Raw genomic sequence first — 27419 nt, forward strand, 5'->3', positions numbered from 1 at the left:
CAATCGTTATGGATTAGTGAACTTTCAAACATGGCGTCTCTCGAATCAGTTCTACTGTTTGATAGTGCACAGTTTATTATGATTTTCTTGGTGATATTTTTCACATTTATGTGGATTTGTTATTGTCCAAGCAATTTACAGCCTAGTCTAATTGACCTGCCTATCATTGGATCTTTGCTTTCTCTGATCACACAACAATACAATACAAGATTCGACGTTTCTAGAATGTGGGTCAGGTGTATTGAGACGTGATGAGTGTTTGATTGGGCACGGAATTGGTCGTGGTGCTGAACAGTTGCGACGTCATTAAAGATGCTCTTGTTTAACTGGCACTATTATATAAACAAGAAAGGTATGAATAACAAACTCTACATGATCACTGTCCCTTTACACTTTAAGTGTATATAGTTTGACACTGCAAATACTAGCTGCGTTTTGAAAATCCCACATTATTTAAGACACAACTCTGTCTGAAACACGTTAAGAAACAATAGAATCCATCTGCTCATCAACATAGTACCAGAGATACCTAGATATTCAAATGGTACATTAGATCACATAACCTAATTCCTATAACTGTACCTTCTAATTTGGGCTTAGGCGTGAAGTAATAGCAAACATGTCCCTGCTAAACAAAACATTACATATAATGAACAGTTCTATTCTATTCTAGTTTATTCTATCAGACATAAAGTCGATACACACGGTCTGACAGTTCAGTGAGTATGAAGGAAATGGAAGATAATTCTAACCTTCATCCTAACCCAAGCCATTCTTAAATAATAATGTAATCGAATATGGGTTTTGCAGACTAAGTTTGTGCAGCGGACGGACCCAACATTAGAAGGGCCCGGAAGTCGTACGCCAGAGGTCCGCCAAACCCATAGCCGGCCGTACAGGTTTTATCATATACCTCTTGAAGTTCTAAAATACGTTTGCAATCAATAAATTGAATTTTTTTAGAGACAGTAAGATTATAATACTGAAAATAAATCGCCGTTCGTTGTAAATATGGACGTATGCCATGGCGCCATCACATGTGTATGGCCTGGCAGATTGATTTCGGTATGTTCATATAATCTGGAGCTCCTCGCACCATGTTCACGTACAGGCATTATTGGAGTCGCACGAATCACACAAAACGCACAAAAAATTGGAAAACATGCAACACAAAATTACTGTTAATAAGATTTGGCATTTAATAAAATTGATTATAATTTGACCATGCAACAGATGTTTTGGGAAAATGGACGCTGTATGCAGTTGATTACTTGCCATGCGTGCACGCCATGATTGACCTGCAACAAAAATGTAATAAAAAACATCATTTGTAACATTGTTTGTAACACTAAAATCGTCAAAAATTACCAATTGGAAACACTATACTTCAGTCGCAGACTATTTTTCGTCCGTCTCTAATAACCAATAACAGGACACATGCATCTTGTTCTAGGCGTTTGATACAGTTTATAGCTGTTCTTAATCGTATGGAGCAGACCGTCTGTCTTCAGTTTCACTATATGTACATCGTCGATCGAATCCAAAGCTTCCTTACCAATATTGTATGTAACTTCGCCACAATCGCTAAATAGAATATTGTTTAAGATTTTGGGAGGAATTTCGTGGAGTCACTATTGAATATCGGCGGCTTCCTGCATGATAGTGTACACGTACACATACAGGATGCCAACAAGTTTTGCAACACACATAGCAACGCGCATAGCAATGGGCCGGGAAAGAAAGTAGTCCATAATTCCCGCACCTGACCTTTTAGTTGGGCAAAGTGTGCAGGTCCGTGAAAATTACTAAAATTAAATAATAAAATTAAAATCCAATAATAATGAATAATGAAATCGTAACATATGTTAAAGGTTTACGATACCCTAGTAAGTTTGTCTCCAACGAAACTTAAACATTGTGAATAGTTAGCCTAAGTAAACATGTTTTTTCACACAAAATTCGAAAATATAATGTATTGTTATAATAATAGAGGACATGGTACGATTTGTTGTCCTAATAAAAGTAACTGTGACTAAATGACTGGAGTGTCTATCAAACTTTAAATTAAGTATATGTAATAAGAATTAGCCTTGTAACAAAGTCCCACATCTCAAAATTGCTTTGTCCCCAACACCGCAAAATAATATTTCATTAAAATATATATTGATTAATAGCACAATGAATATTAAAATATTGATGGCATAAAAACGAAAATAAAAGATACAAAGTATAAATATCGAATAAAATAACATGTGAATTCCATACTAAATGTAATATAAGGATAACAATAAATTGAATTCAAAAGTAAAATAAATGATTAATATATATTATTAATAGGCATGCATAAGATATAAAATTCATATGATAAGTTGAGTATGACGTCAATATTCATGAAATTGTTCACAAAAATATAATCCTTAAAATACAAAAATCGAAATAACAGAGTATTAATATTACAAATCTTTGATAAATTCGTTATTAATGTGACTAATTAACATACCCAGACTACAATTAAACTAATATAGATATAATTGCAAAACAAAATTTTAAACAGAAATCAATATGGTAGATTTCGTCAATTTGGCTGGTTAAGGGGTATAGGGGATATAAGATAGTGAAATCAACTCATCTGAATCAATACCAGGCATATGACACGAGAAAGGAAAACACTATGAGTAATTCACGAACATGAACAGTGCTGTGACTCGACTGTCGTTGTCAATTTAAATAGAGTATATTCAATAAGCATCTTTCAATTATTATTACATTCACATGACGATCGGTCGATCTTAATAATATGTACACAAATATACCTGTCATTCACATTTATCGATATTATTGAATTCTTGAAAAAAATGAACAATGGAAAACTCATCACACATGTACTTTGTAATTACTACTCAAAGGTGGGCATAAGCAAACCTGGCTTTCGTTTCATCACATAAACAATATCAATACAATATCTGGCTCACAGCTAGCTTACATTCTAATTTAGTCAAACAGAAACAGTTATTATACAATATCTACTCCGGTACAGTTGATTAATACAATGTTACTGAATTTTTGTATGTTAAGAAACCGCAGTCTGATATTTAACATTTCATAAGCACACATCACGTCAGGATAAATATCATTGGTGTACACTCAAATTTGAATGCAGACTTTTTATCCCAAAAATTAATGTATAATATTCCCTTACGTAAGATAAACTATCAAGTACGGCAGATCACAAACAGGAAAATGCTAGCATTGAATATCAAGGCATATCGAAGTCATGCCTGGCCCAATATTCGTGTTTTAATGCAACACATTAATGCTTAGCTAATGCATAAGCGTGGTTCGTTTTCATCCCTCAAGGAACTCTAACAACATTTAAGTCTAATATTATGAAAAAAGTAACAAAATGTGAGCACACTAATCAACATTGTGTTCAATATGTTAAATTTTTTATGATAATGAAAGTATCGATAAGAAAATGAGGGTAGAAATTATACTATACAATTACTAGCCATTATGTTTAAGCTAACAGGTAATACTAACTTAGTATATACCATTAACATACTGGATACTTCAAAGTCAATTAACCATATGGGAATTTGATCAGTCATTAGGTATGGCGGCCATATTGGCTGTACAAAGAAATTTGGCGGTCAGTGACTAAATATGTCCATCAGTCTGGTAGATCAAATTATTTACAAAGGTTATAACTCGCAATTCAGTAATTGAAAGTGTTAGCACTGCGCTATCAATCTGTCTTGATCCTCAGCTCCTCCCCATATTTTTTGCTTCTCCTTTATGGACGTACGGGCAGCGAACATAACAACAGTCCTGGAGCAATTTTACTCTGACCTTTATATTCCAAACTCTTACTTTAAGAAAGTGTTTAGATTTCTATTATTAAACAATGATGCCATGATATCTTCTAGCTGATTAGATGTAAGTAAACGATGAAGTCATTCAGAGATAATTAACTTAATTAAAAGCAGATGGTCCGCGAAATTCTACCTTATCTTATTGCTACACTCAAATGATCACAGTATGCCAATGCCAAGTTTTCTTGTCCGTCAACAGATAAAAGCCAGGGTTACAACTATGTGTGTGATAGCTCAGTTATAGAAGTGAGTTTAATATATTTTAGGCAAGGGGACGAAATTGCCGAAATAGTAAATATTCAAATATTGGTTCGTGACATCTTTAATGACAGATATCTGCTGCAGGAGGAACAGTATTATATATTCCCAATCACTAATACAATGCCATTTATAGTGAGTAGAGCAATTTATGTAACAGTAAATAATATCTAATAGTTATAGGTCAAGTCAGAGGCCAATGACCTGTATAAATACCGGAAAATAATCGGTAACTATTGGGTAAAGCTGCGCCACGGACAAAATAATGGCGCTTTACCCAAAAGTGTCTGATTGTTTTCATTTGATGGCCGAGGACTTGTCCTTAATGAACGTATGATCTTATACTTCGAATTCGACGAGTCTTTAATTTTTCCACCAGAGAGTCAACCATTTTATCTTACCATTATCATATTAATTACAAAATTCACCATAGAAATCCCATCCCACATATCTCGGTCAAATAATCCCCAACAGTTCAGTGTGAAATCCATTAATATGATAAAGACTGGTACTGTAACAAAGTTACAGTTAAAATTCCAACAGTATTTCCGTTTATACCCAAACATATCTCTGTTAATAATCCTGGTGCGCCTACGCATTTTCATGTCAATGATCAAATTCTATATGGAAACCTGCTTTCTGCACAAGTCACTTTGTAGTGAAGTGGTTATAGAGCATGTCTTTGGATAGATAGGTACAGAACGAGAGGTACACTGTCCACAACTTGTTAACTGTTATAATGCAACCAACATGTGCTGTGCCTAATTCTGCACTTATCATTTTGTAAAGTGTTATAGAAATGATTAACGAGCTGAGGATAGTTTCTTTCAAGAGTTTGAAGTGTTAGAGGACAGTTCCTTCCATGGATTAACAGTACACAAACACTTTCTTTGTTTGCTTAAAAAGTGTCCTGTTAACTGAAATAGTGTCCCCTAAATGAAATTGAGAGCACAGTTGAAACAATGGGGTAGAATCAGAAAGGAGTATAACATACGTTCCTTCTTTCTATTGTTTATTGTGTTCACGAACATTGACTCTGAATGGTGGTGGCATATTGACGATCCCTAGAGTTCCCTCTGTTAACGGAATGTCACCTTCAGGAAGTGTAAACTCGAATCGTTGAAGCAGTTTGGTCAAGAAGAGGAAAAGTTCCACCTTTGCAAGAGATGAACCAGGGCAATCACGGGCACCTATAGACAGTAGATATACAAATGTGATTATTATAAAAAGACGAAATGTAAAAAACTAAATTTGGATTTCCGATATTTCTTAAATTAATTTTGTTCATATTACTTCAACAACACTTCATGAACAAAACCTATTTTGAGCAATTGCACTAAACATGGAGGAAAGAAGCATCGGACAGAATTTGAAGACCAGACTGAATGATATGAAGGCATGTCACAAATAATAACATAATATATGTATGTATGTATGTATGTATGTATGTATGTATGTATGTATGTATGTATGTTTGTACGTACGTACGTACGTACATATGCCTGCCTGCCTGCCTGCGTGCGTGTGTGCGTGTCTGTCTGTCTGTCTGTCTGTCTGTCTGTCTGTCTGTCTGTCTGTCTGTCTGTCTGTCTGTCTGTCTGTCTGTCTGTCTGTCTGTCTGTCGGTCGGTCGGTCGGTCGGTCGGTCGGTCGGTCGGTCGGTCGGTCGGTCGGTCGGTCTGTCTGTCTGTCTGTCTGTCTGTCTGTCTGTCTGTCTGCCTGCATATGTATGCATGTCTGTATGTCTTCCTGACTGCCTGCCTGCATATGTCTGTCTGTCTGTATGTATGTATGTATGTATGTATGTATGTATGTATGTATGTATGTATGTCTGTCTGTCTGTCTGTCTGTCTGTCTGTCTGTCTGTCTGTCTGTCTGTCTGTCTGTCTGTATGTATGTATGTATGTATGTATGTATGTATGTATGCCTGCCTGCCTGCCTGTCTGTCTGTCTGTCTGTCTGTCTGTCTGTTTGTTTGTTTGTCTGTCTGTCTGTCTGTGTGTCTATCTATCTGCCTGTCTGTCTGCATATGTATGCATGTATGTATGTATGTATGTATGTATGTATGTATGTATGTATGTATGTATGTATGCCTGCCTGCCTGCCTGCCTGTCTGTCTGTCTGTCTGTCTGTCTGTCTGTCTGTCTGTCTGTCTTTCTGTATGTGTGTGTGTGTCTGTCTGTGTGTCTGTCTGTGTGTCTGTCTGTCTGTCTGTCTGTCTTTGTCTGTCAGTCTGTATGTATGTATGTATGTATGTATGTATGTATGTATGTATGTATGTATGTATGTATGTATGTATGTATGTATGTCTTCCTGACTGCCTGGCTGCATATGTCTGTCTGTCTGTCTGTCTGTCTGTCTATGTATGTATGTATGTATGTATGTATGTATGTATGTATGTATGTATGTATGTATGTATGTATGTATGTATGTATGTCTTCCTGACTGCGTGCCTGCCTGCATATGTATGTATGTATGTATGTATGTATGTATGTATGTATGTATGTATGTATGTATGTATGTATGTATGTTTACAAGATATGTAGAATCTGACAAAACAGTTCAAACCCGCTTTAATGATGTGGATAAATTTCGAATGACATGGAATGTGTTAAAATGTAGTTACCGAGAGAAAAGGGAACGATCAGACCCCTGTTCACAACGTTTCTGCTTTCATCAAGGAATCGCCCTGGGTTGAATAATTCGGGATTGTCAAATTCCGTTTCATTCATATGGACACCCCAAATATTGGTCATAACCATAGTATTGGCGGGAATCGAGTAGCCTCGCAGAATGACCGATTCTGACGTCATGTGCGGGACACCCATTGGAACTAATGATGCAATTCTTTGGACTTCAAGGGTTGTTGCTTCGATATAAGGAAGTTTTGATCTGTCAGCGAAGGTTGGTGGCCTTTCAAAACCGATGCCGTTTTCAATGTCCTCAATGCATTTTGCCTGAATGTCTGGATACAACGTAAGGTAGAGGATGGACCATAGCAACGTATGTGATGTTGTATCTGTTCCAGCAGCTAACAACCCCCAGCAGATAATAGCAATCTGGTCAGGGTCTTCGAGAAAGGAAAGCGATAGGTCTTGATGGGATGTCGTTTCTTTGTATTCCTTCGATTTCAAAAGGAAATAATCTGCAATACACTCGCCATCACTTTTCTGTTGTACCCTCTTATCATGTGTTTCCATAATAGTATCAATATAGTCTCGGATTTTGTTCCATTTGTCAGCTATTCGGTGTTTAATCGGCAAAGGAAAATACCAGAGTATGGGGATGAAGGTAAGAAGGTTTGAAGCAAGGAGATCGTTAATCAGAGCGTTATTTAATTCGAGCAATCGTTTGAAGTCTCTGCCATCGTTCTCAAACCTACGGCCAAATACCATAGTACAGATGACTGTAGAAACAGCATTCACACACACATGTCGAATATCAGTCGGTTTGTTGAGGTTCTCTGATAGTCTTTGGATGAGAAATTCACATCCGTCGAGAATGAGTTCTTCAGATACAGATTTCCCCATTCCATGCTCATGAAGACCTCTTAGCGAATATTTGCGGATGGCTTGCCAAACTGGTGATGGTGAATCGGAGATACCTAAAAGAAGAGAATGACAAAGCTTATTTTGAAAGAATGTTATATGTGGGATCTAGTCTCTGCGTTGTTATCATTATTAATTGTAATTGCTGTACAGAAGGAATATTTAGTATCAAGACATAACAACTGACTAACATTAACAATGACGTTTGGAATTAAAATATATGTTGCAGAACTGAATTCTTGCATTACGCATTTCAAATGTCATGTACATTAATGTGACAATAGTAGCTTTGAAGCAGCAATTGGAACTTTTTTTTAAAATACAAAAACATAGTTAGGGACAATAGCTTATATTACTCTTAATATCGCAAACTGTGAACAGGGTGTCATCACGTATTTTTGTAGCCGTATACACTGTAAATGGAAAAATTTACTGACATTACGGGTAATTTCTGTCTTATTTGTGTTCAATAACTGTACAAATTTATCAATATTTGATTGGTAGTGGTAGAATTGGGGAATATATTTTTTCTAAGCTCGTTATGTACAAAGGACATACAAGCAGAAAGTGAAATTCATCCTCAATTGTCACATTGTCACAGGAACATACCCTTCGTTTAGTATCTTTATTGACCTTACAAACTTAAGGCTTTTGACACAATTGACCACTAAATTCTACTCAAAAAGCTTTCTTACTATGGAATCAGAGGTGTACCTCTCTGTTGATTCCAAAGCTATCTGGAAAAGCGTCAATAGGTTGTGGATATCGACAGTTCCACTTCGAACCCAAGACAGATAAACTGTGGCGTGCCCCAAGGCTATATCTTTAGACATATTCTTTTCTTGATCTATATTAACGATATTAACAAATCTACTGATGCTTTCAACTTTCGACTATTTGATGACCATACTAATCTTTTCAAATACATGACATCCACAAATATTAACCTTTCCCTTCTAAGTAAACCACTTGACAAAGTTCTGGTGCAATGCGAACAAGCTTACAATTAATATCGAGAAAAAGCACAAAGGCGTCATAAAAACGCCCAAAAAATCCACCCACTTGGAAGGACGTCTTTGTATTGGCAATACACCCGTAGAGGGGGAGTGCTGTCAGCCACTTACCTAGGCGTAGCAATCGACCCCTCCCTTACTTGGAAGTCACATTGAAAAAGTGAGGAACACAATCAGTCCAAATGTTGGCATAATTTCACGCATTCGTCACTATGTTCCTAAATCTGTCCTCATTCTCTATAATAGTCTAATTCTCCCCCCCCACCTTAGTTATTGTGTTGAAATCTGGAGAATCACTCATCCAACTGCTCTCGACCCACTTTTCCGTCTACGAAAGAAAATTGTTCGTCTCATAATATCCTCTGATTATCATGCCCATGCTACTCTCTTTAAGCAATTTTATATTCTTGACATCTGTAAACTTCAGACTTGCATGTTCATATTCGTCCTACACCACGATCGCTATACATACACTCTTGACAATTTCTTCACAGACCCGTTGTCCAATAGCTATCCGACCAGCGTTAACATATGTGGTATTACGTTCCGATCCCCAATGTTAACCTCTCTATTAGTCAACATAATTTCAGAGCAAATTTCATTTGAATTGAGTGAGAAAACGACAACAAAAACAGATAGACTCCCACATAAACAGATATCACCCTATTCTAGCTTTCCCTTACGAAAGGTAAACAACATTTCGTTATTGTTTTCTTGTATATTGTATCAAGTAATGGTTTTGAAATTTACTTTATGGATTATTATGCATAAATCCTGGAATGAATATGATTACCTTTGTGATTAAGTAGTAGTGCAGTAGTTGAATTTGAAGGTCGTGATGAAAACTTCGCAGACTGTTTGACAAGAGCATCTTTCATGGCCTCACGGCTATTTAACACCACGACCAATTCTGTCCCTAGCCGGACACTGATCACTTCTCCATGAACCTTGCCCCATTTCGTAAATGTCTTGTATGGCTTTCTGTCAAGGGCAAACAAAGCACCAACAATTGGCAAACCATACGGACCAGGGGGTAAGTTGGTTGGACGGCGACAAAATAACACCAAAGTGACAAATGTCAGTATCAAAATCACAAACAGTAGCACGCTATCCACTTGCAATACTGAGTCGACAGACGCCATGTTTGCACGTCCTCATGGTCACCTGCTTTTGTTAGGATAAGTTCAAAATTTAAATGCCAAAGTCATTGGTACAAGGGGACTAAGGTTTAACCAAATCAGCTGGTGAGATGTCATTGTCCATACCTATTTGAAAGGTGAGAATGGATAAGACGCCTCTTAATAATGAATAGACAGTAATTATCTGTTAACATCTATGAAATGTAAATATGAATTCAATCAATAGCCAGGTATCATTTCTCAAACAAAAAATGATTTGAGATGGTCAACAAGTACGTTGGATGATCTCATTTCAGCAGGCAGTGTATTTCAATTTGCATGTGCGTACGTGCGTGTCGTATTGACGGGCTAGTAAAATAACATATATTAACGTCTTTGTCCTCGATTGATTCAACTGGAAACACAGTGCTTGTGGGTTAGTGAGAAGTCAAACATGGTGTATGTCAAGGTTGTTGTTGAATAGTATACAGTTTATTCTGGTCTTTTTATCGACATTTTTTACATTCATGTGGAGTTTTCCAAGTAATGTACTACCTGGTCCAAGTGGTCTGCCTATCATTGGATCTTTGTTTTCTCTTGGCAAAAACCATACAAGACGTCTCTGAAATGGGGTCAGATTTATGGAGACGTCATGAGTGTTCAGTTGGGCACAACATTGGTAGTGGTGCTGAACAGTCGTGAGGTCATTAATGATGCTCTTGTCAAACAGGCTGCCACATTCTCTTCGAAACCAAAAATTTGAACTACTGCATCATTATAACCAACACTACATGAACAAAGTCCTTTACATTTAAAATGTATATTTATTTTGCCAAATACTACCTCCGTAATTCCCATCGACATTTGAAATAAATGTTTTTTGAAGTACGTTTGTATATTATCCTCCAAATCAAATTAAATCAAAGCTTCAACATGCTCATGTTCGCCTGAAATGTAGCGAAAGGATAATACATACCACCTAGTCATCAAAGTAGTATTAGAGCTTTGCAGACACAGTGACATATATATATATATATATATATATATATATATATATATATATATATATATATATATATATATATATATATATATATATATATATATATATATATATATATATATATATATATATATATATATATAATATTAAAGTAAGCATTCACATTGCAACCTCTCTCCTATCAGGTCCCCAATTATACAGCTGGGTTGACTAAGGCACAGTCGTGGTCCAAATCTTGCCCAAGGACTTTAGCCACTCAGAAAAAAAAACGGCGATGGGGCTCGAATCTGCAACCTGCAGATTCCAAGCCGGCCACTCTAACCATTCGCCCATCATGAATCCACAGTTCACGTAGTTGATGATAGGTAGCGAATTCAAAAACTTGTACACACTAGATTAAACCTACCGTCAAAAACGTGAATCAATGAATGGGGATAAAAAATCTAGATGGACTTATCAAAGGTATCAGTAGAAAATAGTAACATAGCAACCAGTAGTCGCCAGTACTCAACAGCGGGCTGAACTTAATATTTATACCACATTGCAGGACAAGAGCACTATTTGCATTACAATAGCTGCTGCCTTTAGTATTTAAACTGTAACAGATTTCTTTCACAAAACTGGAGAACCACCAATGGAGAGGAGCCCAGTCTCCGAAATATATCGGTTGTAGAACTGTATGTATGTATGTATGTATGTATGTATGTATGTATGTATGGTATGTATGTATGTATGTATATATGTATGCATGCATGCATGCATGCATGCATGCATGTATGTATGTATGTATGTATGTATGTATGTATGTATGTATGTATGTATAAATACAAAAAATAAAACCAAAATGACTAATGTCAGTATGAATGTCACAAAGAGTTGCACACTATTCAACTGCAAGAGTGAGTCGATAGACGCCATGTTTGTCTGTAATTGGTGCATGTCCTCAAGGTGACCTTGGATGGTGTCCTGCTTCTGTTAGTATAGGTTCAAAATTTAAATGTCTAGGTCAATGTCTAAAAATAGAAGTAGTGATATGTCACAATCAGGTAATGAAGAAAAGTACACAATCTTACAAATACAGACAAATTAAACCTTTTTCCCCAACTTGTATTTTTTCATGTGCAAACAAATACCTCTCCCATTGTACAAAGAGTATTAAGTGAGGTTCCATTTTGTAGGTGATAGTGGAATAGAGACGAATATATAGTAATTAACTCTTAACATCTACAAAATGAAGATAATTATATCAATAACCAGGTTTTATTTCCGTTTGAGATAGTTACCAAGTATTTTAGATGGTCTCATTGTAACAGGCATTGTATGTATGTATGTATGTATGTATGTATGTATGTATGTATGTATGTATGTATGTATGTATGTGTATGTATGTGTATGTATGTATGTATGTATGTATGTATGTATGTATGTATGTATGTGTATGTATGTATGTATGTATGTATGTATGTATGTATGTATGTATATGTATGTATATGTATGTATGTATGTGTGTGTGTGCATGTACGCCTGCCTGTCTGTCTGTCTGTCTGTCTGTCTGTCTGTCTGTCTGTCGGTCGGTCGGTCTGCCTGCCTGCCTGCCTGCCTGCGTGCGTGCGTGCGTGCAGGCAGGCAGGCTGGCAGGTATGTATGTATGTATGTATGTATGTATGTATGTATGTATGTATGTATGTATGTATGTATGTATGACGTATGTATGTATGTATGTATGTATGTATGTATGTATGTATGTATGTAATGTAATGTATGTATGTATGTATGTATGTATGTATGTATGTATGTATGTATGTATGTATGTATTTATGTATGTATGTATGTATGTATGGCGGCTTGTATAATATAATGTCTTAATGTAATTATATTCAACTAGTGACACAATCGTTATGGCTTAGTGAAATGTCAAACATAGCTGACTATAGCTGACCTAACATGTACCAAAGACAGTCACCATGTACTTTGGATGGTTTCATTGTAACAGGTATTGTGATGTGTGTGCTTATGCGCATGTCTTAACTTATAGCTTATATGATGGATTGGTGGTAAGTGACACAATTCTTTGGGGTTACTGAGAAGTCAAACATGGCGTCTGTCGAACCAATGCTGTTGTTGAATAGTACACAGTTTATTCTGGTCTTTTCGGTAACATTTTCTACGCTAATATTCGTGTGGATATTTCGTCGTCCAAGAAATCTACCCCCTGGTCCAATTGGCCTGCCTATCATTGGATCTTTGTTTACTCTTGGCAGAAAACCATACAAGACGTTTCTGGAATGGAGTCAGGTGTATGGAGACGTGATGAGTGTTCGACTGGGCACAGAATTGGTCGTGGTGCTGAATAGTCATGAGGCCATTAAAGATGCTTTTGTTAAACAGGCTGCCGCGTTCTCTTCCAAAGCAAAGAATTCGACGCCTTCTTTATTATTTAAGCAAAAAGGTATATACAACAAACACTACATGATCAATGTTCCTTTCCACTTTAGGTGTATAAATATTTTGCCTCTAAAAAACCAGCTGCGATTTGGAAATCTTGTCTTTAACACATTCCTGTCAGTCTAAATATAGAGTAGGGCTAACATATATCACCTAATCACCAGAGTAGTACCAGAGCTGTGTAGGTAGTCAAATGGTACCTAATGCAATAAATATACCTAAGATGTCTGGCTTTGACTTATATTTGTCTCCCAATCTGACATATATCTAATGAATATTTCTTTTTATTGGAAATTAACTAGATGCAAGGTCTGACTGGTCTTTCCTTTCGACTTCGTAGATTATAAACCCTCTTATATAGATAGGCAAAATCAAGTTAAACTCAACATTTCCCTCTATGTTGGTAAAAGTCATTCCTTTAGTATTTTATCAAACAGTCATTGAAACTTCACACTATTTCCTTAAACACTAAGTGCAAGATTGACAATTTTCATGTCAAGATTTCATGGAACACATCCATACTTTATCCCTTGTAGGTCTCGATTCTGCACCATCACCTATTTGGCAAGCTCTCCGAAAAAAACACGATAAGAAGTCTTCACGAGTTTGGAATGGGAAAAGCCTTACTAGAAGAGCGTATTCTTGATGAGTTCAACTTTCTTGGCAAACGACTAAATAACCACCTAAACAAATCGATTGATCTTCGCCACTTGTTCACGAATGCAATATCGAACGTACTGTGTGCAATGTTGTTTGGTCATAGATTTGATTATGACGACGAAAACTTCAAAGTACTGCTTGAACTAAACAGAACCCTGCTGAATGATATACTTTCTTCAGCATTATTAACATTCATCCCCATTCTCTGGCATTTCCCTCTACCAATTAAGCGCAGTCTCATCAAGAATCGGCAAAAGGGTTGTGACTACTTTGACCTGAAAATAAAGGAACGAAAAAACATTATCCATAACCAAACCGATGGAAAGTGTATGATAGATTATTATCTTTTGAAAGCCAAAGAGTATGAGGAGAGAAAGACTCTAGATCCATCCCTTTCTTGCTTAAGTGATCCTGACCATCTACGTCACACGTTGTTCCAATTGTTCATTGCCGGAACTGACACATCATCAAATGCGTTACTATGGTCTATTCTCTATCTGTCTAAGTATCCAGACATTCAGGCGAAGTGCATGAAGGACATTGAGAATGGAATCGGTATGGATAAGACACCAACCTATGCTGATAAATCAAAACTTCCATTCATTGAAGCAACTACATTGGAAATACAGCGTGTTGCATCGATAGTGCCTTTAGGGGCTCCACACATGACATCAGAATCTGTCACACTTCATGGCTACTCTATCCCAAAGAATACAATGATCTTTGCTAATCTTTGGGCCGTACATATGGATAAAATGGAATGGGAAAATCCAGAGATATTTGATCCTGAACGCTTTCTTGACGAAAGTGGCAACATTGTGAAGATTAAGAGGAACAGAATAATGCCATTTTCGATTGGTAAGTATGTTCTAATATATTTCTAATGGTAGAATTACTTATGCTTTTAATGATTTAAATTTTTTTTTTTTATTTCATTTCTAGACAGTATTATGAATACAGTGAGGCTTTAAACAAAGCAGATTTCAACAATGAAAGGAATCATTGCTAAGTAGACTTTGCGTGATAAAGGTCCGTAGTAGGCGGATCGAAACGTACGCTTTTTGTTTTCCAATTTATCCAAAATGACTTTATTGTACTGAAATTTAAAACTTTTAAAAACATAGCATTCGTTGCTGAATCATTCAAGTTAGTGTATTTGAATAGCTCAAGTAGCGTTCCTAATTCCGTTTCACCACCTGTTATCATCATCAGGTCCTCGTGAGTGTGTAGGGATGCAACTTGCTAACGTTGAGATCTTTTTATTTCTGACGTCATTACTCCAACGATTCGAGTTCAAGCTACCTGAAGGAGATAACCCATCTATGGAAGGAACCCTTGGAATCGTTCATATGCCACAGCCATTCAATGTAATTATCCAGACACGTGGAAAATCATAAGATACAACTATGTGGGTGTATAATTGTCAGATCTAAGCATGGAATATTAAAACAACTATCGAAGAGGTGCTTTAAAAATAGACTACCACAAGACTATGTTAAAAGGGTTCTTCACCCAACCCAATGTAAGAATGCACAACTTTGAACTCAGTGTTGATATGTATACATATATCAATATATAACCATTTTATTTTGTTGTTGTTGTTGTTGTTGTTGTTGTTGTTGTTGTTGTTGTTGTTGTTGTTGTAGTAGGGTTTTCGATGCAAAGATGTATTGGAGACATTGTATCCCAAGGACATGCTCATTGAAATATACTTATTTGATCTATACAAGGAAGTTATATTACATGCTGTTTATTGGGAATATGTTGGCGGGGTGGTAACCCTATTTAATATAGTTTGTTTTAGTTTGCAATACTGGTTTTTTAAACGGAAAACCTTTGGATTTCATGAACAGTTTTTGAAATTGGCTGTTAAAAAGTAAATCATTCTGCTGATTTCTGGTTGACACACTATTAACATTTGTACTTTTTTGATAACGTTATGTACATATAGAGTTCTGATATTTAGTACTAAATTATATCAAAGGATCGTCTCATGTTATTAACATGGGATAACCTACAAAACCTTGTTGTATTAACAATATAGCATCACGTGTAACCAGCAGGGACTGAGTGATCTAAGTTTTTGACTTGACTTTTTGGAAAACAGAATTCGCGTAATATACCTAGTCTGAAGAGATCTTTGACCTCTGACCTCTCTGTAAATCAAGTACCTATTCCAGATCTAGAACTTAGCGTTCAAAATAAAGCGTATATAGAATATAATAAACATTTTCAAATAATCTCACATTTGTCATTAAGCAGTTTCATACGAGTATCATTTTCTGTTTATTTGTGATTTGTATACTCCTCAGCAATATCCCCATGCACTATTTGGTCTCAACCGTCGCTAGACAATTTTTATCAATTAATGGCAAGTAAAAATCCTCATCATCTAAGACAACTTGCATATATTTTATAAGGCATTTAGATTAACAGAAAACTTTTCCATTTCCTAAGATATGTTTATTCTTGACACGTTTTCGGTTGTATTTTTTTTATTCCATACACGGATCCATGTAATCATTATTATACGTTTTGTCTTGCTTTATTTGTTCGTATATGTATATAAATGCGAAATAAATATTCATATTATTAGACTGATTTAACATGAGTAAAGTAGAAGGCTTATCAAATACTATTTGTATGAAAAAGTTTGACGACCCTGATATTCCAGTACACAACATATATAGGTGTGTGTGTGTGTGTGTGTGTGTGTGTGTGTGTGTACTGTGTGTGTGTGTGTCTGTCTGTACGTACGTGTGCACGTTCGCGCGAGCGTCGGTCAATAAATTTTCACTTTTCTATTTTAATACTTTTATTTATATTTAAATGTAATATACACTTGTAGCCTTTTCCTGTAGCCGTTAGCCTGTCTACATTGCTCGATCTGTGACTCGTAAAGAGCTGCTCATTTGTTGGTTGAATGATTGAAATGTTACCAACTTCAACTTCAGCATCAATGTTAATCTGGAATCTTTCAAAGTTATAGAAAATGTATATGTACGTTGTTGCAGGAAATACTCTTAAGAAATGGAAATTGCATGTGTGTATTTAATGGGTCATAGAGAAAATGTAACGGCAATTGAAGATAATCCTAACCCTATCTTAACCCTAACCCGATACACAACTAGTTATTCTTTACTACCATGCATCAAACACTACATGGTCGACTTTCACGTGACACATGTATATATAGAAATGTGGATAGAGGGAGGGGGGACACCTTCTCGTTATGTTAGTAGAAAATTCGAGAAACTATTCGAGAAACTATAGATTTTCCGGAGTTATTCATGGCATCAACATGACAATGTCACTGATCTTATTGTTTTGTAAAATGACCTCTTGATATTAAGTCTTTTTCTAAAGTGCCTCCTTATAATTACTGAGGGTTCATTAATTCTTCTTTTCAAGGAGTAGACTGATAAACGTAGATAAGTCTGACACCAAAGATGAAATCAGCTGTTACTTCAATATTAACAGTTATGATTTGTATATCTCGGTCTCTACTGCTTACATGTGGTAATACATGCTGATTTTTAATCCAGCAATGTGGGACGAATGGACAGATGCACATATTGGTGGAAGTAGGGATGGGCGGACAGAACACACTGTAATAGCCCTCAGGTCACTAAAGGTATTGGAGACCTATTATCTGGAATAATCTGGATTGTGTAGGTTTATGATGTGTAGGAATGATTATTCCAAAATATCTCTTTATACATTTCATGTTAGGCACACAGAAATAAAGTATTTGAGGGATCCGTGTCTTCTATGGAGACTTGTCTGTTTCACATAAACAAAGATCCAACGTGGACAGGCGAGTAGATATGACGAAATATCCACACGAACGTAAAAAATGTCGCCACGAAGACCAGAATAAAGTGTGTACTAGTCAGCAGCCGAATGGATTAGACAGACACCATGTTTCCTCGTACTAACCCACAAAGAGGCCATTTTTACATGTCTGTGGTACTAGTGATGCGCAGTCAAAAATTTAAAACAGGAAGTCATGGCATAGATTATAGATCAATGATACTCTTAGTTGACCTTCTGTAAATCGAGGGTACACTTGGTTGACCTTTAACCTTGTGATATACATTGCCTTGAGTCGATTTTGTCCTGTGTTGCTTCACTGCACCAGTACATGTATGCCACTGGTTAATATACGTAATTATTTCGGTCTTTATATTACCTTTATTTTATACTACCATATGTTCAAAGGATATCCAGTTTCATTTAAAATGAAATTGTGAAAATAGACAAAAACGAGGAATAAATGATTGAATAAGTCTACTTAACGTTATTAGTAATAAAGGAGGTACAGATTTTGATCATGTGTCGATTATGTACCAGCTTAGTTATGACAATGCAATGTTTATATTTAGTTCGTGAATTACACAATCAAAATGTCTTTAGGTGTAAAATCTAGAATCTAACCACACTGCACAAATTGGAATTGCAAAAAAGTAGCATTACAGTCTCAACACCCCCACAACTCCTCCCAACACGCTTCCTAGCTAAATAGTGAAATCAAAGAAGTACAATTGATTCAATAAGTCTAACTCAAACTCTACAATACGATAATACAATTACATACAGGTGTACGAAAACAAATAAACATTGGTTTCATAGTTTATATACTCTTACATTGGGTTCACAGATTGTTATTCATTTTATTTTTCACCAAAAAAGGATGACAGAACTTAGACTGGGAAAGTGTACATGACAAAAAATATAATTTAGTATTGCATGGTCACCCTCCCTGGTGAGGGCCATTGAAATAGTTCAGTGGAACTAGTCTTAATCCAGTGGCCCAGACACACAACATATAAACTACAAAACAGAAAATAAAATAAAATAAAAACATCTGAAAACAAGTTTTCTGTAAGAAATATATACACTAAGTTACATACAAAACAAACAAGCCCTTAGGTCTTAGATACGATGTGATTTCTTAGTTCCTCTTTGAATGATTTTCTTGAATTTATACATTTGAGGGATGGTGGTAATGAGTCCAGTGCTTAGTTATGGCGTATTGGAAGTTGTGTTGAGTAATTCTTAAACGGGTTAGTGGTATGCGGAAATTACCCTGATATGCTTGACGTGTTGAATATGTTGTTACGGGATACTGGAAGTATGTCTCTATATCGTGGGGGTAGTGGTTATTCATCAGGTCAAATGCAAATATACAGGAGTAGAATTCACATAGTTGAAAGATGTTAAGAATGTCAAGTTTTCGGAATAGTGGTGCGGAGTGAGCATGGAAGTCAGAGAAAGTTATAAGACGAACGAGTTTCTTTTGAAGACGGAAAAGTGGATCCAGAATAGTTAAGTAAGTGTTGCCCCAGATTTCTATGCAATATGTTAAGTGTGGTAAAATGAATGTGTTGTAAATGGTAATTAGTATTGACTTGGGAACAAAATGTCTAATTTTTGAAATGATTCCGATCTTTGGGGTTACAACTTTTAGTATGTTGTTAATATGACAATTCCAAGAAAGTGAAGAATCAATACTTACACCAAGATAACTGGTTGAGGAAACTCGCTCTATTTGTGTGTTATTGACAGAGATACTACCTTGCAAAGTTATTTGACGTTGAGGCGTACTTATTAGCATGAAATTAGTTTTCTCTTCATTTATAATATAAATCTATAAATAGTGTTCACTGACATGTAAATGTAATCAAATTGTATCAATGTGTACAAACGATGTGTCCGCAATTTAGCCACGCGATGAGAAAAAAATAAAGTTCAGAAAAACGAAGTAAGGGGTTTCTGTTTCATTGCACGGCTGTCTGCTGCTTTTCTGTGTAAACTACGGAGCAAACAACTGGGTAGGTTCACAATCAGGCTGCGACTCTAGCCATAACAAACACCGAGAAATAGCATAGCTGCCGCTTCGCCATGCGATGATACCGGTTCACACGGGACATCGTTTTCTTTATCTTCAATTTCACTATCAATTTCAGTGTCAATCTTAGCATCGTGTAATATCTCTTCATCATCAAAAGTTTGGTATCCGGGGTCTGCTTAATTCGTAGTATAAGCCAGTCTGAAATTTCCTGTCTGTCAGTGGGAGCAATCTGGTCAATCACACCAGCATGATTTCGTTGTCGACGTCATCTGATACCGTTTCACCACTAGTTGTTACGATCGGTTCTGTAACTGCTTCATCAGGGATGTTCAACTTGAGTTTGTGTCATGCATTACGGAGAGTGTCTGCTGTCAATGCATTCCAGGATTCCGAAGCTGAAAAAGTTTTACACCTTTGAAAATCTTTATTGGAAAAAGAAACGAAACTCCTTTCACTTCTGACCGACAATCATCTTTTCGGTATCACAATCAATGGTCAACAATGCCGCAACAGATATAGAGCTAAATTTCTTGCAGAAATCCTTACGGAAGTCATTCAGTTTAAATCTGGTTCTGTCTTGACACAGGAATAAAGGTCAACTTGATGCCATCGTATCGTACTTGTAATCACTGGCATGTACTGGTGCAGTGAAGAAACACATGACAAAATCGACTGAAGGTAATGTATATCACTTGGGTTAAAGGTCAACTAAGAGTACCTCTATCCATAAAAGGTCAGTCAAGGGTATCCTTGATCTTTAAAGTATGTGATATCTTTTATTTAACTATGCGCATGTGTCGGAGACATCAGAGGTCATTTCAACCAAGAATATTCTCGTAAATATCATAAATGTCAGTAATATCATCGCTTACATAAACAGATCTTGTATATATCTATCAACACGATCATATATCCCTTGTATCAGTATGAGTTACAACCCACTTCCTTTACTCTGAGCTTTTAACACTACTTATCCTGTGAAATAAAATATTCTGATTTTAGCCACAACTGGAGTGACTCCTCTCTCTCTCTATCCACTGTTCCCCACACTCTGCCTCACAACAACCTGCCCTTCTAATGTGCCTAGCCACATTTTAGTGTCCAGACCTGAATGAATCATTGTTTAAAATGGATGTTCATCCCAAATGAGCCCCGTGGTTGGGCGGATTTGGAAAAGATTAATCGGACTGACTAACACCACACTCAAAAAGGTGTTAGGCACATGCATATGCATGCACAGATGTATATTACGTGTAATCCGGAATAACAAGAAAGAGGCTGAAAGAAAAGCAACAGCAAAAGTGATGGACCCAAGACTAGGGTAATATTTAACTATGAAATACCATTGTCATTCACCGTGAAGGAGGTGATATGGCAATGGGGCTCCATCCATACATTCGTGCATGCATATGCATGTGCCCATCCTCTGTAATACACGTCATTTCCCAGACATGCAACATATTACTTTCAAACCTGACACAAAGGTAACAGATCATATGCGACATATTCACACCAATTTATTTTTTGATATATATGAAATTTTGACTGAATGGCGGCCACATTTATAGTTAAAATCAGTATTTACTGTATAACTCCAAAATTAATACATAGAGACTCCATTCACATGTCTACCCCCATATTAGCAGATGCAAGCTATCTCTCGTTAGCTTGATCATAATCTTGACCATCAGGGTCAATTATCAAATTCAAGCCAATTCCTGCCTATCACAAACACATTGTAGTTTTTACACATTACCTATACACAAGCACGTGTATTTTAAATGAATGACAGCCATATTTGTATAACTCAGAGATTTTAATACATAGACTCTATTCAAGTGTCTAACCCCATATATTCACATGCAAGCTTTCTTGCATAAGTGAGCATTGACCTTTACCTTGACCTACAAGGTAGAACATCAAATTAAGCTATTACTTTAATACATATTGCACACACTTTATAGCAATCATATGTGGCTAATGTCTTTTAGATCATGTGCATAGATAATGCAGAATTAAATAAATATCCACATGCATTATTCTCTGTGCTTATATCTGTTTTCACTCAGTGGCAGTCATAATTGCAGTAAACAATCACCATTTACCAATAACTCAAAAACATTAATACATAGAGACTACATTCAAATGTCAACCACCATATTGCCAGGTTTAAACTTCCTTTTGAGACATTTACATTTTGATTGACTCTGATCTTCAGGTTTATTCGAACTTCAGCAGTTTCCTGCATTATCAGACACCAATTTCTTTTTTAAATTGATCTCATTCATGACTGTTATGTTAATTTTCATCTGGACGACCTCATGATTCCCAATATCAAGAAGTTTATAAACTCGTATGACCATATCCCCAAGTAACACGTAATTATCACAAATACAGACAATTGTTATCAACTCAATATGTTAAATATCAGACTCAACTCACTGATCAGTCCAGGCCAAATTAATGTTCTCTAAATCTGGTTTTGTTTAACAATGACTTAAAGTATACACAGCATACTTTCCATTTAAAAATATAGTGATATTGTTTGTATTCCTGATATCCAGGTAACTTTCGACCACCACATAATAATCAGACATGAATAAGTTCAATGAACCAATATCGGATGCCAACTGAAGGTAAGTTATGAACCTGAAGGCAAGGTTCAGCTAAGAGCAGCCCGAACTGTCAACTATGTCATTAGAAACAATGACCTTTGGAATGTCCTCGTAGAATTGATTATATGCGCATGTGCATTTAGTAATGATGGATATACAAATCAAGCCAGAACGAGTACGTTAGTGCAAAGGAATCATGGCGTCTGTCGAATCCATTCCGTTGTTGAATAGTATACAGTTCATTCTGGTTTTCTTAGTGACATTTGTCACATTCGTGTGGATTTTTCGTCGCCCAAGCAATCTACCCCCTGGTCCAATTGGCCTGCCGATAATTGGATCTTTGTTTTCTGTGGGTAGACAACCGCACAAGACGTTTCTGAAATGGGGCCATGTTTATGGAGACGTGATGAGTGTTCGATTGGGGACAGAATTGGTGGTGGTGCTGAACAGTCACGAGGCCATTAAAGATGCTCTTGTCAAACAGGCTTCCAAATTTTCAGAAAGACCAACGAATTCGACTTTTGCACAACTATATAAACAGAAAGGTATGGATAACAACCACAATAAGATAACTTTGTCTTTTCCCTTCCAGTGTGTACCACTCTATATGTCTGTATATGTTTTTCACATCCTAACCTGGCACATCACTGTCTACTATAACAGTATACACCATTTTGTCATTAGAATTGTATCTGATTTGCCGAGATAATTTAAGGAAATGATAATTAGACACATGACCTAATGCCACCAATTATGTCGTTGAATTCCTGGCTTAGTTAGACTTTTATTAACCCTACATATGTATATATGTCCCTGAGGTGTTTTTATATGCCAACCCTTTAGCGGTATTTCCACCCACCAGCTTTCAACGTATTCGTCACTTTATTTCCCTTGAGTCGACAGTTCTCACTTGAAAGTGTAAATGAGCTACACCTTGTATGATAAAATAAAACATTTATATCGACGTTAGATTGCAAATTAGTTAGAGTTGCATGTTGGGGTATAAATCTTCACAATAACGCATTCTTGTGTGAAATAATTAATGTAAACTCTCCTTTTGTTCTTCTCTTGTAGGTATCGTGGATGCACCATCACCTACTTGGCAAGTTCTCCGTAAATTCATGATAAGAAGTCTTCATGAATTTGGAATGGGAAAATCCATATCAGAAGAACGTATTCTCGATGAATGTGATTTTCTCGGTGGTACACTCAATAACCACCTAAACACGCCTGTTGATCTTTGTCACTTGTTCTCGAATGCCATCTCAAATGTAACATGTGCTATGTTGTTTGGCCGTAGATTTGATGATGATGATGATAGCTTCAAAGAACTGCTTAAACTGAACGACGCCGTGCTGAAAGATGTACTGTCATCGAACTTATTAACATTCATCCCCATTCTCTGGAATTTCCCTTTACCGGTTAAACGCAGTCTTATCAAGAATTGGCATAAAGCTCGTGACTATTTTGATGAGAAAATAGAGGAACGAAAAATGATTATCCAAAACCAAACCGATGGCGAGTGTATAATAGATTACTATCTTTTGAAAGCCAAAGAGATTCAAAAGAGATTGAAACAAGACCCAACCCTTTCTTGCCTCACTGATTTGGATCATATGCGTGTCACGTTGTATACGTTGTTCATCGGTGGAACTGATACATCTACAAATGTGTTATTGTGGACAATTCTCTATCTAGCAAAGTATCCAGAAATCCAGGAGAAGTGCATTCGGGACATCAAAAATGGAATTGGTATGGAAAAGGCACCGAGATATGTTGATAAATATAAACTTCCATTCATTGAAGCTACTACCCTCGAAATTCTGCGGATTGCAACGATCGTGCCGATACCTGTGTCACACATGACTTCAGAATCTGTCACACTTCACGGCTACTCTATTCCAAAGAATACAACAGTTCTGCTTAATCTTTGGGGTGTGCATATGGATGCAACAAAGTGGGAAAATCCTGAGGTGTATGATCCCGGACGCTTCCTTGATGAAAATGGTAGTATTGTGAAGGCGAAGGCGCATAATGTCATACCATTTGCTATCGGTAAGCATGTTGTAACGATTTTCTAATGTTAGCGAGTATGTTCATTTGTAAAGCTGGACATATTCAAAGTTCAAACATAACGTGTACAGCTTTGCACAGTGGCCCAGTAAATTGAAGTGATCTTTAAAACAAGCGACCTATCGGTCAGAATAGCTCCGCTGTTTTTTTTTTTAATTTATTTTTTTATTTTGGTGACATGTAGAAGTGGTTCAGGTCTTCAGCTCTTCACTATGCAGTTTTGTTTTAGCGATGCAATAAAGTGGTTAGTGGTTTCATATGATGTCTCACTATAAAACACATTTTACACAGAAGTTGGTAATGTATTGTACTTTTATACCATAGTCACCATTTTATAACAAAAATCTACTGTTATGAAAAATTGCACAAAATCTCAGAAAAAAATGACTGGGAAATGCACACAAGAAAAAGAAAAAAAGAGGATTTTGAGGTTGGCTATAAATAATTCCAGTGTCTTACAGCTGTAACCCTGGAAAATTTTAATGATGAATGAAATAAACTAGGGATCTAAAATAATTTTGAGGCAATTTGAATTTCAATTTTCTAACAAATTTACAAAGTCAACAACATTCAACTTGTACTAGTTGTGGTAGATATATATAGGGAAGAAATGTATTAATCGCCATCTTAGTTTCCGTACGGCGACAATCTCAAGTACCCGGAAGAGAGTCATTCCCAGCCATACGTTACAGTGGTAACACTTGTTCATGTTCGGTTACCTTTCACAAAGAAAACACAACGAAATGGTTGAAATGATCTTTTTTTTATTTCTTTTCATCACAACAACAAAATCTGCGTGATCAAAAGTGTTGTAAACTAAACCAGAAAGAATTATCGGACTGGCTAAACTTCCCGATGAACTGGAGTAAGGTCCTACTACTTCCAAGTAAGCCTCGATAGTACTATAGTACGTGAGAAAATCGTCTCAAACTAGCGATATAACTTTCAAAATATAACTTGACATGTCTTCATTTGTTAGAGTTGTACAATTCAAGACGGGTTTTCACTAGAAAACAACAATTCTGTGAATAATGACACTCTGAACGCAGCGATTTCTCGGACGATGTTACCACTGTAACGTATGGCTGACAACGACTTGCTTCCGGGTTAGTCCCTCGTGCATACGGGTGGATTGTCGGCTATTAATACACACATCGTCTGATATTTTAATTCACAGTGTTTCTTGTGACCGGCGCCTGTCAGCAGACTCTGCCATTTTTTTCATCATTCCATTGTATTTAAACCTTGTACTTGACATTTCGCAATATTTATAATTCTCAACAAAATACCTCAACATGCCTCACTTCGCTCGTACTCAAAGCAGCCCCGCGCGTAGTCCTGCTTGCATACGGAGGAATTCGGGACTCGATTCTGACAATTGTCCCTCCCCTCCGGTGTTTAGAGTCAAGTCAGTAATACAGACTCGTGCACCCGAGGACTACCCCGCGCGGTATGATCACTGACACTGATGACATGATGAGAGAGAACCTTTTCGGATTTACATGTAAAACGGGGAAAGATACGCAAAACATAATGCAAAGTCTGAAGCCAAATTAAAGTTGTAATTATTTTAATTATTTTTACTTGCCAAATATTTGCATTTTGGAAAGGCAAGACACGTTCATGTCGTTTAACTTTACATGTGAACTGTCGGCCATAACTTCAACCGCATGCCTGGCATGCCCTTCCTTACGCAAGTTGTCTGAATTCTGGTTCACTGTCATTCCAAATTGCACGACAATATAGAATTAACCACAAGTTACATGTTATCTGAAAACATCACACTTTTATAGTGGGTCTGAAGTGTGATTTTACTGAGTACCAAGAACGTCCTGTGTTGATACTCAAGATACTTGCTGTGGAAAATCGCTCGGTCGAATGAGGTCACCTTCAGCTTCTGGTCGAATCAGGATAGAGTATGCAAATGAGGATGTTGCGGACTGGCTGATTATGTAGAAGGGTGCAGAATTGGATTTGAAGTTTACAACCCTGTTTCGAACAAACGCTTGTCATTTGGGCGCCCAATGCGTAGAATTATGACTTTAGCACATATTACATTGCTTGTTTGACGTCAATAGTGTCTTTTGAAAAGTGGCAGTGTACTTAAAGTCTCGTCGACTGATTTCCAATATGGCGTCGGTCATTATGCTCATTAACATATTCATTTTTTTTTCAAATTACAAAAAAAAAATCATAAAAAATAAAAATGAGGATGTGCTGACTTGAAATTAACAAATCTGAGTAAGCTACCCCCTGCGCATCAACACGCCAGATATCAAAGCAATCTAATAAGAGGTTTTCAAGGAGTTGATGAAAATGACATTTTATGAAAAAAAATCATAAAAAAATGGCACAGATCAACTTGGCATGAACAAATCTGAATAGCCTCCCCCCAGGGAACATGCACACCAAATACCTAAGAATACTGACTGTCACTTCCGGAGAAAATAATGAAAATATAAAAGTTTGACGGACACCTATGATTCCCTCTACTCTCTATACCTCAATACCCACCTATACCTAAAGCTACGCTTTCAGCTTTCGCTGACAGCGGAGCTAAAAAAGTCATGAAAAAGTGTTGCTTGGGTCTATGTCTATGACTCAATTGAAATAAAGATACAACATTTCATCACTTTGTGTGTTAAATCGTATCTACAATAAAAATTATTCAGTTTCTAATTCTATTTATAACAATATTAAAATTCGTTTTTATATAGCGCTTTTCCACTCTGTACTCAAAGCGCTTAACAATGTGCCCTATTTTTGTCATCCTCAGGTAATCGTGAGTGTGCAGGAATACAACTTGCTAAAGTTGAGATCTTCTTATTTCTGACGTCATTACTCCAACGATTCGAGTTTAAGCTACCAGAAGGGGATAACCCATCTACGGAAGGAACCCTTGGACTCGTTAATATGCCACAACCATTCAACGTGATTATCCAGAACCGTGACAAACCATAG

At 36.5% G+C, this 27419-nt stretch overlaps 3 protein-coding genes across 3 annotated transcripts; 2 read left to right on the forward strand and 1 right to left on the reverse strand.

Moving 5' to 3' along the window:
- Positions 1-5135: 5135 nt before the first annotated feature.
- Positions 5136-9832, reverse strand: LOC144451247 (cytochrome P450 2U1-like). The gene is made up of 3 exons (XM_078142047.1): positions 9484-9832; positions 6756-7733; positions 5136-5320 (listed from the first exon to the last, which is right to left on the reverse strand). Exons 1-3 carry the CDS (start codon positions 9830-9832, stop codon positions 5136-5138), a joined length of 1512 nt encoding a protein of 503 aa, XP_077998173.1.
- A 3073-nt stretch (positions 9833-12905) lies between these two features.
- On the forward strand, positions 12906-15313 carry LOC144451248 (cytochrome P450 2U1-like). The gene is made up of 3 exons (XM_078142049.1): positions 12906-13220; positions 13793-14774; positions 15129-15313. Exons 1-3 carry the CDS (start codon positions 12906-12908, stop codon positions 15311-15313), a joined length of 1482 nt encoding a protein of 493 aa, XP_077998175.1.
- Positions 15314-22581: 7268 nt separating this feature from the next.
- On the forward strand, positions 22582-27419 carry LOC144451249 (cytochrome P450 2U1-like). Its single transcript, XM_078142050.1, has 3 exons — positions 22582-22930; positions 23460-24440; positions 27235-27419. The coding sequence occupies exons 1-3, from the start codon at positions 22582-22584 to the stop codon at positions 27417-27419; spliced, it is 1515 nt and encodes a 504-aa protein (XP_077998176.1).

This window comes from Glandiceps talaboti, chromosome 21 (genome assembly GCF_964340395.1).
Source record: "Glandiceps talaboti chromosome 21, keGlaTala1.1, whole genome shotgun sequence".
NCBI lineage: Eukaryota > Metazoa > Hemichordata > Enteropneusta > Spengelidae > Glandiceps > Glandiceps talaboti.